At 41.7% G+C, this 14166-nt stretch overlaps 1 protein-coding gene across 2 annotated transcripts in view; it reads right to left on the bottom strand.

Moving 5' to 3' along the window:
* Positions 1-14166, bottom strand: part of LOC147722575 (putative thiopurine S-methyltransferase) — a 91714-nt gene that overhangs the window by 30264 nt on the left and 47284 nt on the right. For both annotated transcript variants that reach the window (XM_086966860.1, XM_086966861.1), the window contains 2 exons: positions 7421-7553; positions 3870-3922 (listed from right to left, as the gene is read on the bottom strand). In XM_086966860.1, the coding sequence (XP_086822986.1) occupies positions 3870-3922; positions 7421-7553 (186 nt within the window). The remainder of the gene's footprint in view (positions 1-3869; positions 3923-7420; positions 7554-14166) is intronic.

The raw sequence follows: 14166 nt of genomic DNA, 5'->3' as shown, positions 1-14166 counted from the left end.
CCGTGCTACACTCTTTGTAATTTTACGTGAACTGCACCTGTGATCAACTGTCTGTCTGCTCTATGGCTACTGTTTGCTGAACTAAAAATTGTTTACAAAATCATAAAGTTATTTCATATAGGTTTACTTATATGACTGGAGTGGATTTACGTATGCATTCTCAAACCACTGAGAGACACCCATAAATCTCTAAAAATTGTAGATTGTATATGGATAACTCAATGGCAGGAAGTTTGTTAATGAACGTAAACTTGTTTTTAGCCCAGGGGGCTGTGGAGGGCAAGAGGGTTTTCTTGTTCCTTATGAAGAAACCTGTCAATCTGCACCTGCAAAAATTGGGTGTCATTGAGAACCTAATGCACCCCATTTACACGGATCACTGACATAATATCGAATACAAAAATACAGAATTACCAAAATATCGATGACAAAATATAGAATGCAAAAATATCAAAATCCTATCTACAAACAGCTAAGTACAAAAATATCGAATCAAAAATATCGTTAAAAAAAATACAGTTAGTCAAAATATCGCTTTTTTTAAAATGTATTAAAAGTAATTTAAAATTAATGAAATAATGAATATAATTAACTAAAACATAATTAAAAATACTTAATTAACCTTAAAATGAGTAAATAATTAATTTAAGTTAGAAAAAAACATACCATTTTTTTAATACATATATATATTAACGTAATAATAAAAAATATACAATATTTTTACTGTAGGATAGTGGTAGGGTAAAATGTACTATTCCCACTCCAGAGAGTGCAACAGTAGGGAAAGCGTTGGATAGCGTAGGGTTACAAATTACTATTCCCACTCCAGAGAGTGCAACAGTAGAGAAAGCGTTGGATAGCGTGGGGGTAAAAATTACTATTCCCACTCCAAAGAGTGCAACAGTAGGAAAAGCGTTGGATAGCATAGGGGTACAAATTACTATTCCCACTCCAGAGAGTGCAACAATAGGGAAAGCGTTAGATAGCGGGAGGGTAAAAATTACTATTCCCACTCCAGAGAGTGCAACAGTAGGGAAAGCGTTGGATAGCGGCAGGGTAAAAAATATTATTCCCACTCCAGAGAGTGCAAAAGTAGGGAAAGCGTTGGATAGCTTAGGGGTAAGAATTACTATTCCCACTTCTGTGAGTGCAACAGTAGGGAAAGCTTTGGATAGCGGCAGGGTAAAAAATATTATTCCCACTCCAGAGAGTGCAAAAGTAGGGAAAGCATTGGATAGCGTGGGGGAAAAAATTACTATTCCCACTCCAGTGAGTTTAACAGCAGGGAAAGTAATGATTTAATATATTAATAAAAATAAATTAAATATCAATACCAATAAAAAATTAATTAAAATGAATTACCAATTTAATATTATGTAATATTTAATTAATTAGACATACAAATCCCTATTCATAATTAATTAACAACGAATTAATTTTCAATAACAAAAACTAATTAATAATAAAAGTAATACCAATTAATAATTAATTAACAGTAAGCTAATTATCAATACACAAAAAGTATTTTTAATATGTAATTAATTACAATTAAATTACTTCCCACCCTATTCCCCTATAAACCCACAATCCGCTACAGAAAATAAATTAATACAATTATCATAATTATCAATTCATCAATTAATACAAATTAAATTCCAATTAATAAAAAAATTACCAATTAAAAATTAATAAACAATAAATGAAAAATAAATACCAATAAATAAACAATATTTACTTAATTACAATTAAATTACTTCCCACCCTATTCCCCTATAAACCCACAACCTGCTACAGAACTAAAACACAAAATTAAATTAAAAATAATTATTAATTTCTAAAAATGTATATTTAATTTAATATTATTAAATTACTTCCCACCCTATTCCCCTATAAACCCACAACCTGCTACAGAATTAAATTACGCAAAAATTAAATAACATAAAATTCATTACTTAAAATAAATTACAAAACTATTATATACACTTTTCACACATATACTAACATACAAAACACTTTAAAAAAATCGATATTATTAAAAATCCAATATATTTTAATACCTATATTATATACTTCGATATTTTGACTCTCTATATTTTGAAAATCGATATTATATTACTTACCTTCAATTCGATATTTTTCACCACTATATTGTGTCCATTCGATATTTTGTCCATTCTATATTTTATCTTTGATAATATGGCTATTCTATATTTTGAATTCGATATTATGTCTAGTTACCCATTTACACATTACACCAATCATTTGAGGTGAGTCAATAGATCGAAAACTCCACATTTCTAATGGTCAATGCCTCTCTGTCCAGGGAACACCCATGTTCTACTATTAAAAGGGCAAATTGCATTTGCTAGATTTCAGTAATTCTGATTCTGTTATTCAGGATAAGACGCTACAGAACACATTTTGCACACAAAAACGGCCCCATTTTAAGCTGCTGCAAATGTATCACAATTATAGCAGGTTGTAACTGTCTGAAAATTACAGCAGGGGGAGCACAGCTCCCGATGCAATAAGTACAATAGAAGAGGCTCCCAACAGGGTAGATTTCATTAGTGAAGCAGGTGCAGTGGCACTGTGTCCCAGAGAAGGGAGGGGCCACTGCACTGCAAGTATTAATGCCTAGTACTATCGAGTTGGTGTCAGAAAAGTCCATATTCCTTACTTGCTTTAGGGCTCATGGCCCATTTACCACGCCAGTGGAAGCTGCTGGTGGAGAAGGAAGTTTCGGGCACCTGCAAGAGGCTTATGGGTTCTCAGTTAGAAAGAAACTGATTATTTGGGACCTCAAGAGTGTTTAAAGTAAGGCTCAATCTTCTATAAGATCCACCTACCCTCCTGAAACCTGCTGTATCTGAGAAAACATGGCAACAGTCGATGGGCAAAGGAAGGGTAAGCTACTTGAAGCTGTGGGGTGTTTACCATGCTCTGAGACTGCAGTGAAAAGGGGTTGCCTTTTTAGAATGTTCTACTCTCAAAACGAAGAATGGTCTCATTTTGTTAGTTGATGCTATTAACGTACAGATAACTAACCTTCACGCTTATTTCCTATTTGTTTGATGCACTTCGAGCATGTTATAGGAACAAACTTATCACAAATAGTGGTTGAACATTATGTACCGACCATTTGGGACCTATTTCTAACTTTTGTGACACAACCTATGCAGTAATAAGTTGTGTCACAAAATCTCCAGTTGCAGGGGTCGCATTAAGATTGCCTAATGATTATTAATAAGGCGGTCACTATTTGCAACCCCAATGATAGGCCATAAACACAATAATAGTGGCCTACAAGGACAAACAGACCACATTGCAACCTATAAAAATTTTGGGAACATATTGGGGAGTCGTCCAAATATTACTGTGTACGATTTTCAAGTGGGTTATCATCTCCTTTGTGAAGTAGTTAACTTTTCAATGGTTATGCAACAGCAAGTGAGGAAACAAACCATTGATACACCTCATTTCGATTTGCAAAAGGAGGGAAAGTACCGTTATACCCACCTCTTCCAAGTAGTGAATCAGAACGAGTCAGTAAACCCATTTTGCAATTTGTAAGGGCTTTTTTGAATCACATAATGGGTTTAGTAAAATGCCATTTTGCGGTTTCAAACCATGTGATTTTGCAAATCACAGGGTTTGCAACCACAAAATTATTTTACATCAGGTCCTGCAACGTATTTCCAGTTGCAAAGATGTCAACAAGCATAATTTAGTAACAATAGGCAGTTTAAGCTAAGAGACATGCAATTTAGATGAAACACCACAGTTCAAACAGAAGAAAATCACAAGGAACAGAAAGCATGACCTAGATATTAACACTGCATGCTAAAAGAAATATTATAGATTCTTACCTGATGAAATCATACAAACTGCAACAGTAGAGTGAAATATTTCCAGATGAGCTCTGCAGTAATCAGAAAAATGAAATCAGTCCAACTACTAGCAAAATTGAGACCTTTTTGAAGTGATAGAAGAAAAATGTTACTTACCTTGTAAACATCTGTTTGTAGCATACAGTACTGTAGATTCACATGCTTCGCATACCCCTACTATCTAGTGTTGGGCTTGGACGTTTGGAAGTTGTTTTTCTTCGAAGAGGTCTCTTTAGTGTCGAGATGTGATATGACTCCTTCTTTTGGTGGAATTGCGCATGGGCACCGACTCCATGTTAGATTGTTTTTGCACAATGGTATGGAGTTTCCAGTGAACATAGTCATGGTGCACAATGTGCAATGTGATGTACTAAATCTGCAAAACACACACTCACGGTGAAGAGGGCGGACAAGTGAATCTACAGCACGACAGGCTACAAACAAATGCTTACAGAGTAAGTAACATTTTCCGTTCGTCGAATGTGTGCCTCTAGATGCATATGTGTTGTATTTCTGCAAAACAATGCCCTACAGAAGGGGTGGCTGGTGTGCGGTAGTTGCAGATGTATGGAGACTGTGTAATCCACAATGGCCTGTAGGCAGGCTATGACGTCCACACAGTAGCAGAAGTGTGTGATATTCACCATACGGCTGCTGTGCAAGTATCTGCTAGCAGAAAGTTTCCTAAGAAGGCCACGGTCAAAGCTTTCTTACTTGTGAAGTGCCGGGTAGGACTCTCTTTGCTTTAATATAGCAGATTTGGATACATTTAACAATCCATCTAGCTATGCCTGCCTATCTTAGAGATGGGATGACTTTTGTGAGGTTTTGCAAAGCCTATGAAGAGCTGATCACGTTTGCCAAAAGGCTCGGTCTTGTCGCTGTAATATATAAGAGATCTGTTGACATGTAAGGTGTGCAGCACTCTTTCCACTACCAAATCTGTTTGTAGGAAGAAGACTGGGAGCTCTATGGTCTGTTTGAGATGGAAGGGAAAAACCATCCTAGAGAACAACTATGGATTGGTTTTAAAAACAACCATGTCTTTATGGACCTGAAGAAACGGCACTTGTAGTAAAAGTGCTTGCAGTTCACTAATGAATCTGAGAGAGGTAATGATGACTAGGAAGCCCACCCTCCAGGAGAGCAACTTAAGGTGCATGAGTGCAAAGGTTGAAAGACAAAGGCCCATAAGGTCCTGCCTGAGTGGAAACCCCTCAAGAGAGCTGATGAAATCTCCCGGAGCGTGGAATACCAGAGTTGTCTGACCATAGTAGGAGCTACCAGTATGAGCATAAGTGATTGCCTCAACTTCCTCACCATCGAGGGAAGTAGTGGGAAATTAGGAAAAGTGTAGGCAAATGTCCATGACCAATTCATCTATAGTGCATTGCTCACGGACTGTGGGTATCTGGAAGCAAAGATTGGGCATTGAGTGCTTAAAATAGGATTTGGAGTACCAAGAAAACCAAACTTTATTCTGGGGGTCTCCTATCCTAAGTACAAATAAACAACAAGGCTCTCGCCCAAGCATAATGACCCCTACCGGACCCGGTAGGAGTGGGTAGGTCGTGGACAATGCGCAAATCGCAGAACCTTAGTTACACATAGGAGCAAAGCCTCAATGCGTCACCTACCGGATACTGTTGAAGCCTGGTTATTCTACAGAATTGGGTAGGTCCAGGTTCAAACAGGTACACTAATAAGTAGACATTTGTTGTGATGAAAATTCCATTCCACAATTTTTTAAGTGTAGATAGTCTCACCTTTCCAGTCCTGAAGAATCGTAAGTAGAATACACTTAGAGCGAGAAACATGTTGACCTGCACTTTTCAATAGGGACACTCTAACCCGAGACATTACGCTTGGGCGAGAGCCTTGTTGTTTGTTTTTACTAAGGATAGGAGACCCTCAGAATAAAGTTTGGCTTTCTTGGTACTCCGAATCCTATTCTAAGCACTTTCCTACATCTACACAGTTCTGGCCCCACACCCGCACTTCACCATATGGCTATTGGATAAAAGATCTCCAGTAAAGTGCCCCTACTACTGGCAGCCCGTTGGATATTGCACCGCCAACCCAACGAGGAGCAGCCCAGATGATGAAGCATGACAACTGAAAGGATGTGTGAGGGCATTAAAATCCAATATATGGATTCCCAACTCTAAACCCCTGCTGGGGCGTAGTTGGTCCCGGTCTCCCTGACTCTCAAACCCTGACATTTGAGGAACAGCATAATCTTATTTTTGAATCTTGACATTGGGGCATTTATGCTGGACCTCCCACTCTTGTGAGAGAGTAAACAGCCCCCATGTCCCTTACTTTGTATACAGTCTAGACACTCCAGCCTGCTGCTCCTCTTGATCAGCCAATCGTTGAATTTGGGGGAAGTCATGAATTCTCCATCTTCGCAGATGCGCAGCCACCACTGCGAGGCACTTCATAATCAACCTTGGTGACACCAAAAGAAAGATGTTTGGGGGCTTCGCTTGTTGTTACATCTTGTGGTGTGCCTAACGTCAGTCCCTTTGGTGCCTCAACATCTTTTGGTATCGGAAGGCATGGCACAACACATACGAGGCTTAGTGGGGGCCGGAAGACAAGCACATATGCACACATTGTGATGGTCTGCCAACATGTATATATTGAATTACAGCGAGGTTCAATTTTGAAAAGGTGTCCATACCATCACCAATATGGGATCAGCATTCTCTAATGTTGTAGGTCTGGAGATGACACTGGCCCCCAAGCAGTGCAGTTGGATGCCAAGGGGATCCGGTTACCAAAAGAGTTGAACAACGGGTTTCAGGGTCTCTGGAGGTATTGATGTGTCAGAAGGAATGGTGACTAGTCCTATCCAATGCACCAGGATCAAAAGGGAATTGTTGAGGCTGAAGAAACGTGTTCAGCGCACGAGAAACTCACGCCCTCTCGGAACACATCCGAACCCTGGGAGCAGAACAATCTAACATGAAACCAGTGCCCATGTGCAGCATCAACAAAATGACATGAGACCCTTCTTACAAGAAAAACAACTTGCAAATGCCTGAGCCCGACATTAAATGGCAGAAGTATACAAAGCATGTGTTATCTACCACCAAACAAGTACAATCATAGATCTTCTCTACTAATGTTATTTTACCTCGGAAAATTAAGTCACACAAGTATTTGAATACAAGCATTGTACTTAATTTACATTTATGGGGCATATATGATGTTGTGGAAGGGGTGAGCCAGAAGCTAATTGCTGCATCCTTCATTCATTTTCAGATGCTTTGAGAATCAGTTCCCATTGCCATCACAGATGGTATCATCAGTATACCACTGTTTGGGAATAGTAGAATAAGATAAAGCAAACTGTAATGAGAATCAGCCTCTGAAGGAGACTTTCTGGTGCAAAATGTGTTTAGTGTTTAATGAACACTTGCAGACCAAATTCACTGTTGCAATCTTAAAACACTAAGAGGGGAAACAATCAGAGGGTTACAAGGCAGGTGAAGGGAGCTATAATTTTAATGTACAAATCAAACCTTAAACAATTTGGCCCCCGGTATTTCAGGAACATCTTCTTCAACATATGGAATATTTTGTTCAGTGAAGAAGCCTTTTAGTCCAATTTCACTAACGTCCACTCCAGTAATCATGTGTCCCATATCTGCTAACCTAAAGAAACATTAAAGAAGGTTAGCATTTAAATTCTTGTGTTATTAGACGTCACACAGTGACATGATATGCAGCCATGATATACTTATGGGTGTATGTTCTTGAGCACAAGGATTCATTTTTAGCAATTTGCAGATCTTTTCTCGTGGAGTCTATTGTGATACTATTTTCAAATTCATTTTGTCACAGTTCTTTTATTGTTATCCTCTGTTAAAAAAAATATTTATCGTTTTATCGTATTTTTCATAATCAAAACATAACCATGATGAACCTTACAGACATATTAGCAAAACTAATTTTTGCTTAGACAGTGGTTCTCTCTCCATGTCTACCCTCCCTCAAATCTAAAAAAGCACACCTCTCCACCAAATGTAAAAGCAACAGATCACACCACAGCCATACAACATTGATGCTCGCTACCCCCACAACCCTTGTTAGTCTTACTTTTTAATGTTTACTCAGATACTTTTTTGCCTCATTATTTTGTAACTTTTTTCCAACTTTTTATCTTTGCTTTTAAACTTTTTTCTGGGGTGCACATGATTATTTAATTCATTTGACACTAGCCCTTGATTCGACCCTAACTTCCTCAGTCTCCTTGGCCTCCACATCCGTCAGCACGAGGGCCAAAGCAGATACACCTATTTCATTCTCCTGCAGGATTATTTCAATTTCTAATATCTTACTTAGCCGACAGGTTGAACTTTCAATAATGTACACTTGAGAAGCCTTTGACCAGTTGATGGAGGAGAAACCTTTGAGGTGCCTGTGGTCTGGAAAGGAAACTTCTGAAATGCAAGGAAAGGAGCCCTTACGGTGATGTTGAACAGGCCTGTGAACTTCGTGGAAGGAGCCTATGAGGGGAAGAGGAAAGATCCTTGGAGGTGCCGAAGAAGGAATTTGTGTTGTCCCAGTGATGGAGGCTGCCAGATGTAAGTTGTTGGAGATGGAGGACGTGGCTCACGGGGATGTATGACGTTACAAGGCATACTTTTACCACGCATGCCTTTACAACGCGGTTTTTACATTGCAAACCTTTACAACGCATAGTGCTTTGGGGTGCTGGATAGTGAATAGTTTAATTTACTATTCCAACTCCGGTCCCCTTGGACACTAGGGAAGGTGTTGGATAGTAAATTAAACGTATTCCCTATCCTAGAGCGCCCCCCAGCGCAATGCGTTGTAATGGTTTGCGTTGTAAAAGTTGCGTCGTAAAGGCACTGCGTTGTAAAAGCTGCGTTGTAAAGGATGTTTCCCGGCTCACGGGGCAGAAAGCTGCAACATGAATGCTATGGAGCCTTTGAGGGCCGTGCAGAAACATTTGAATTGAAGGGGAGAGAGCTGTAGTAAAATACTCGGGAACAATCTTCAAGTTGAATAGTAGTTTTATTGGTAATCTCTTCCAGCACAAAGGCAAAGCTGTGAATGCCTCCTCTGCTACACCACTTCTGATCCTAACATTCTACTACTCAGGAATGAAGAATACAATAACATTCTACACCCTTTTGCTTATCTCATTCACTTATCTAGTTATTTTACACCCAAAAATAATGTATCACTTTATTGGGCTGGAAACTTTTATGCACTGGACCTGGAACAGTGAGGCGTATGAGAGGGCAAAAGCCCAGGGTGTGAACACCTGGGAAAACGATTTGGATGAGCAGAGGTCCGCCTTACGTGGGAAGACACCTACAAGGGATGGCCTGTCCCTGGGAGTGCGCACACACCGAGCTCCCAGTGACACATGGGAGAGACAGAACCTAAAGAGGCAGTCTCGCATCTGAGTCCCAACAAGGCAGATATAGTCAGAAATCGTGGGATCAAATCCGCGCAAACGAACAAGCTCGATAAGTACACTGTGCCCACAGGGGCGTGGCCTGACAAGATGGCCGCGTATAGGTCTCTACCAGCATTCCTATCGACCTAGTATTAATCCGGCATCATCATGGAAAGCATTATTGGTAATTTTCCTTCTTAGATCCAAGGAATGATTGGCGTCACCCTGGCACTGGCTAGTTGGCATGGCCTGATGATTAGATGAAGTGCATGATACGGAAAGAGAGGTGGTGTATTTAAGTGCCGGCCAGCATCTTCCCGGCTCCGCACTGGCTGCAGAGGTGTACTCACTAAACTCAACACAGGATTGGAGGACTGGAGCTGAACAGAAACCAAGCGGCCTATTATGATGGCAGTCGGATCTCCACCGTCTTGTGGGAGGTTGCGATCCGCCCGCCATCTGTACCTGATTTACCCCCGCCATATTACTATGGCGGGGGTAGCGTGGCGGATGGAAAGATCGTCACTGCTTTTCCGCCGGCAGGCAATTGTTACAATTGCATATCGTGCTGTTCTGAGGCATAATATGGTGGCAGTGCCAAGCAGGCACCGCCATCCACATTATGATGTGCAAGATTAAAGGTCTTTCCACAGCGGCGATGCCGCCATGGAAAGGCCGGCGGAAAGTGCTTTAGGGCCGGTTACGGGCCCCTGAGGTGGTGGGAGGGCTGCACTTTGTACCCCCCTACATTGCCATACACAAGGTGCCAGGCACTGCGCATGTCCTGTCACGTTGTGCATGACAATGTAAACCATGCAGTTTTGACATTGCGGTCGGAGCTGCACCCAGCAGCACAGAACGCAATGTTAAAGGCCAGTTAGCGCCCACCAGTGTGGTGGGCGTATCCTAATTGGCCTCGTGAGACCGCCGTTCCCATTTTCTGTTACGGTGGCGGGTGGATGGGGCCCCAAGTTCGGAATTTCCAGGAGCTGTAGGTAGGAGCACAAACGGAAACAATTGGGCACAGGTCCACTGGAGAAGTCGATTCTGGGCACGTAGTAAATGGGTGTCTCTTGCGTTGGAATTCAGACGAGGCAAGTGAAGCGCAAAAGAGGCAGTGTGCTGGGATACGGAGCTGAGGCCTGCACCTGCACTGCGATATGGCATTGAAGAAGGCACCACCGATCATAAGATGCAGTTCGCGGTGCACACCCCGTGAGCCAGTCCAGAGGGAAGTGCTTGGTCTCTGGGGGTGTGCGCTACAGTACCGAGCACCCTGGGTAGTGGAGCTCCGCCCCACAGGAGGAACGAACCAGTTAATAAGGGCCGATAGCACAGCAATAGGCGACCCCGAAGTGGTGGAGGCCCATAGAGAAGCAGTGGAGCAGGGAGGACCTTAACTGCGGAGACCGAGAGTAGCGTATGACACAAGTCAACAAAGTCCGACGAGCAGGGCTAGTGAAGCTGAGGCGCACTCTGCAATACCCTGCGCTCAGGACTCAGGATATTAAGGTAAGCAGCACGAACCAGCAAGGCAGTCTGGAAGTTGGACACTGCAGACAGACAAACTCTGGCTGCCACATAAGTGGAAGATAACCCTGACTGCACTGGGCAAGGCCGCAGGGGCTGTGTTGGGACTGTGCTGCTGCACATCAGTGGCCACACTCAGGTGGGAGAACATGCTGCGAGCAGAATTTAAATTCTAATTTCTCACATTTAAGTACTTGGGAGTGGTTGGCGCCAGAGGGGGTGGTAGCAGCAAACTGCGCCTAGTGACCTCCTGGATCCACAGATATTACAAGAGGACATGCTTGAGGGGGTAAGATCTGAACATATGGTCATGGAATGTCAATCGCCTAGGGAACAAAATTAAACGAACACTAGTACTACAACTATTAAAGATCCAGGAAACTCACCTCAGTGGCACACAATACAAAGCCCTTGACCGACTTGGATATAAGATGATAGCTCACTCAGGTTACACCACTGGCTCCAGAGGGGTGGGCATACTGCTCAAGAAGTCGGTGCCATTGTATTGTACACTCCACATGGAAAGATCCACAGGGGAAGTATGTGGCTGTTACCGGCAGTTGGGAGGGTCACGCAATCCGTTTTTGCTCTGTTTATGTCCTGCCTCGTCTGCATGCATAAACCCTTTCAGGTGTGAGTTCTCCGCTCTTAGCAATGCTGCCAAAAACACTGGTCTTGAGAGGGGACAGGAACAACGTGATTGATCCTGAAGCAGACAGAATGGGGGGGGGGGGGGGCAGCACAAGGGAGGGAAAGCCCATTGTTCTTTGTAGGAGCGTTGGGACTGACTGATCTTTGGAGGTTACACAATCCAGCCCACATATAATACATGCTCCTTTTCTCAGCACATAATAGCTTTTCTCGTCTTGACTACATCTTTTCGCACACCACAACGGCAGCGAAATTCACAGCGGACATGCACTAATCTAGAGGCATTTCTGATCAAGCTCCCATAGGAGTTCTCTTACAAGCAGGCCTCAAAAAATCATTAAAATGTTATTAGACCTGCAGGTCTAGTGACTTAAATAATCTACTCAACCTATTAGTAATGCTCTAGACCCATAAAGTGATTTCAAATGATGTGATTGTGGGTAACCTTCAAATGTGTGAGTTCAGCATGTCTGTTGTACAAAAAAATGTTGTTTCATTTAATACACTAAATATTCTTTCCATATATAATACAAATCTAGCCATATATATGATACACATGACCCCTGATTTGCCACTTAGTTAATGAACAGCATTTTCAACAGGGAGGGGGCAGGAATGTTTTTTAAATCATGTTTAAAAATGTAATGTTAATAAATGCATAACTAAAGCAGAAAGTAGTAGCACACTGTCATGTGTAATCAGCAGATTTTACATTGAAATGGCTGCACACTTTCCGACGGACATGCAGCTTTACTGATAAAACTATATAGTGTACAACGAATAATGTTTGGAAATAGAGTTTCTGAAAATATGTGTCACTTGCACATCACCAAGAGAAGCGTTCTGGTCTGTTTTGCTCATATTTAACTCTGTTTGCATCACACTTCTTAATCACAAAAAAAATTGCTTTCGGAATTCCTGATATATTTTGAAAAATGTCTAATATTACTTTATAGGCTATTTAGTTCAATATTGTGTTAGGTGTTTTTGTCAAGTGAGCTAGTTGCCTGAAGATGTCAGTTATTTTTTCTCTAACTCTACTAAGAGAGAGACAATTAAGCCTAATTTTCCAAGCAGCAATTAGTTAAAAGACAAACTTGACATTTGACCTGTTTCCTTGAACAGACAGGAAATGTATCAAGATAAAATACGATGAAATGGCATCTTTATAGCCATTCACATTTTCAAAGAACAGAACACCTGTTCCTTCCCAACCTGAGTATACTCGCCAGATTGGACTAGTAGGAGCTAAAATGGGCGAGTAGATTTTTCAAGGTTTCACAAGCACTTGGTACCTCCGAGACTAGGGCATGAGTGACAAAATACGGAAAGCGGCTGAGCTATATTTTAAAGAAAATCAGGGTTCAGTGGAGTCGGCTTGTGATCTTTGGGAAGCTTTTAAGTCTGTTCTACGAGGCTAGGGACAGTCCCTGATAGGAGGTAACAAAGAGGGACCAATGGTTGTAGTGCAAGGCAACAACAAAAGGTACACTGGCCCTGGCTCATTTACTGAGGCTTTAAACAACATAAACTCAGAGCCCTGGCAGAAAATATGGCAAGGAGTCATGATTTGGCGACAGAACGCCAACTGTATGATGTGGGTGACAAAGCTGGAAAATTACTGGCCTGGTCAGAAAGGAGAGATCAGACCAGGTCATGGGGGCTAGGGATGACAGACAAAGAGGGATCAGTCCAGACATCCAATGCCAGAATAGCAGGTAGGTTCGCTAGTTAATATTAAGGGGTGTATACTTCAAACACGGTTAGGACGGAGGAAGAGTGTGAGTCTTTCTCCAAGGAACAGGCCTACGTGCTCTTGCAAAAAGATGACCGGAAGAGGTTGGACCACGATTTAACGGAAGAAGAAGTGATAGCTTCTATCCATAATTTGCAATACGGCAAGAAGATGTGCCCACACGGGCTGGCAATAGAATTGTACAAACTTTGTGTGACCAGTGTGGCCAAACCAATGCTAGATATGTTCTAGGCAGTGGGCGTAGCAGGTTGCCTACCCAAAGGTCAAAGAATGGCTATGATAGTGGTGCTTCACAAGACCGTTAATTTCCAATGGAGTGCAACTCCTATAGACCGATCGCACGTTAAATCTAAGGTACTAGTTAAGATTCTAGCTACTGGGCTCCGTGAGGTGATTACCTCCCTGGTGCTTACCGACCAATCTGGTTTCATGCCTCATAGAAACACCGGTCATGGATAGGAAAGAAGTGGAGAAGGTAGTGGGGATAGACCATCTGCAAATACATGTGTCAGATCATGCGGCATTACTTCTAAAAATTCAGAGGAGGGACACTCGTAGCATTGGGACATGGGCAGTTAATAGAAAGATAATGCTGCAGACCGAGATATTGGCACAAATACAGCATAATACTGAGGAATTGTTTTCCTGGAAACTGCTGTCCGCTCCCTTGCATTCGGTATGGATGCATACAAGGCCTAGTTAAGGGGACTTATTAAAAAATTGACAGTGAACTAGGTAAAAGAAGAGAAAAAATACTTTACTAGTTTAGAGGAGTAGATAGCTAAAACAGAGGGTTTATTAAAGGCCAACATATTACAAGAAGGAGAAAGAAAGGAGTGGTCAGATAAGTTGTATTAGAACATTGGAATGTTGGGAGCTCCATTGCAGACAATGGAGTG

Source organism: Lissotriton vulgaris, chromosome 4_1 (genome assembly GCF_964263255.1).
Source record: "Lissotriton vulgaris chromosome 4_1, aLisVul1.2, whole genome shotgun sequence".
Classification (NCBI taxonomy): Eukaryota; Metazoa; Chordata; class Amphibia; order Caudata; family Salamandridae; genus Lissotriton; species Lissotriton vulgaris.
This window is presented reverse-complemented; position numbering and strand designations above follow the sequence as displayed.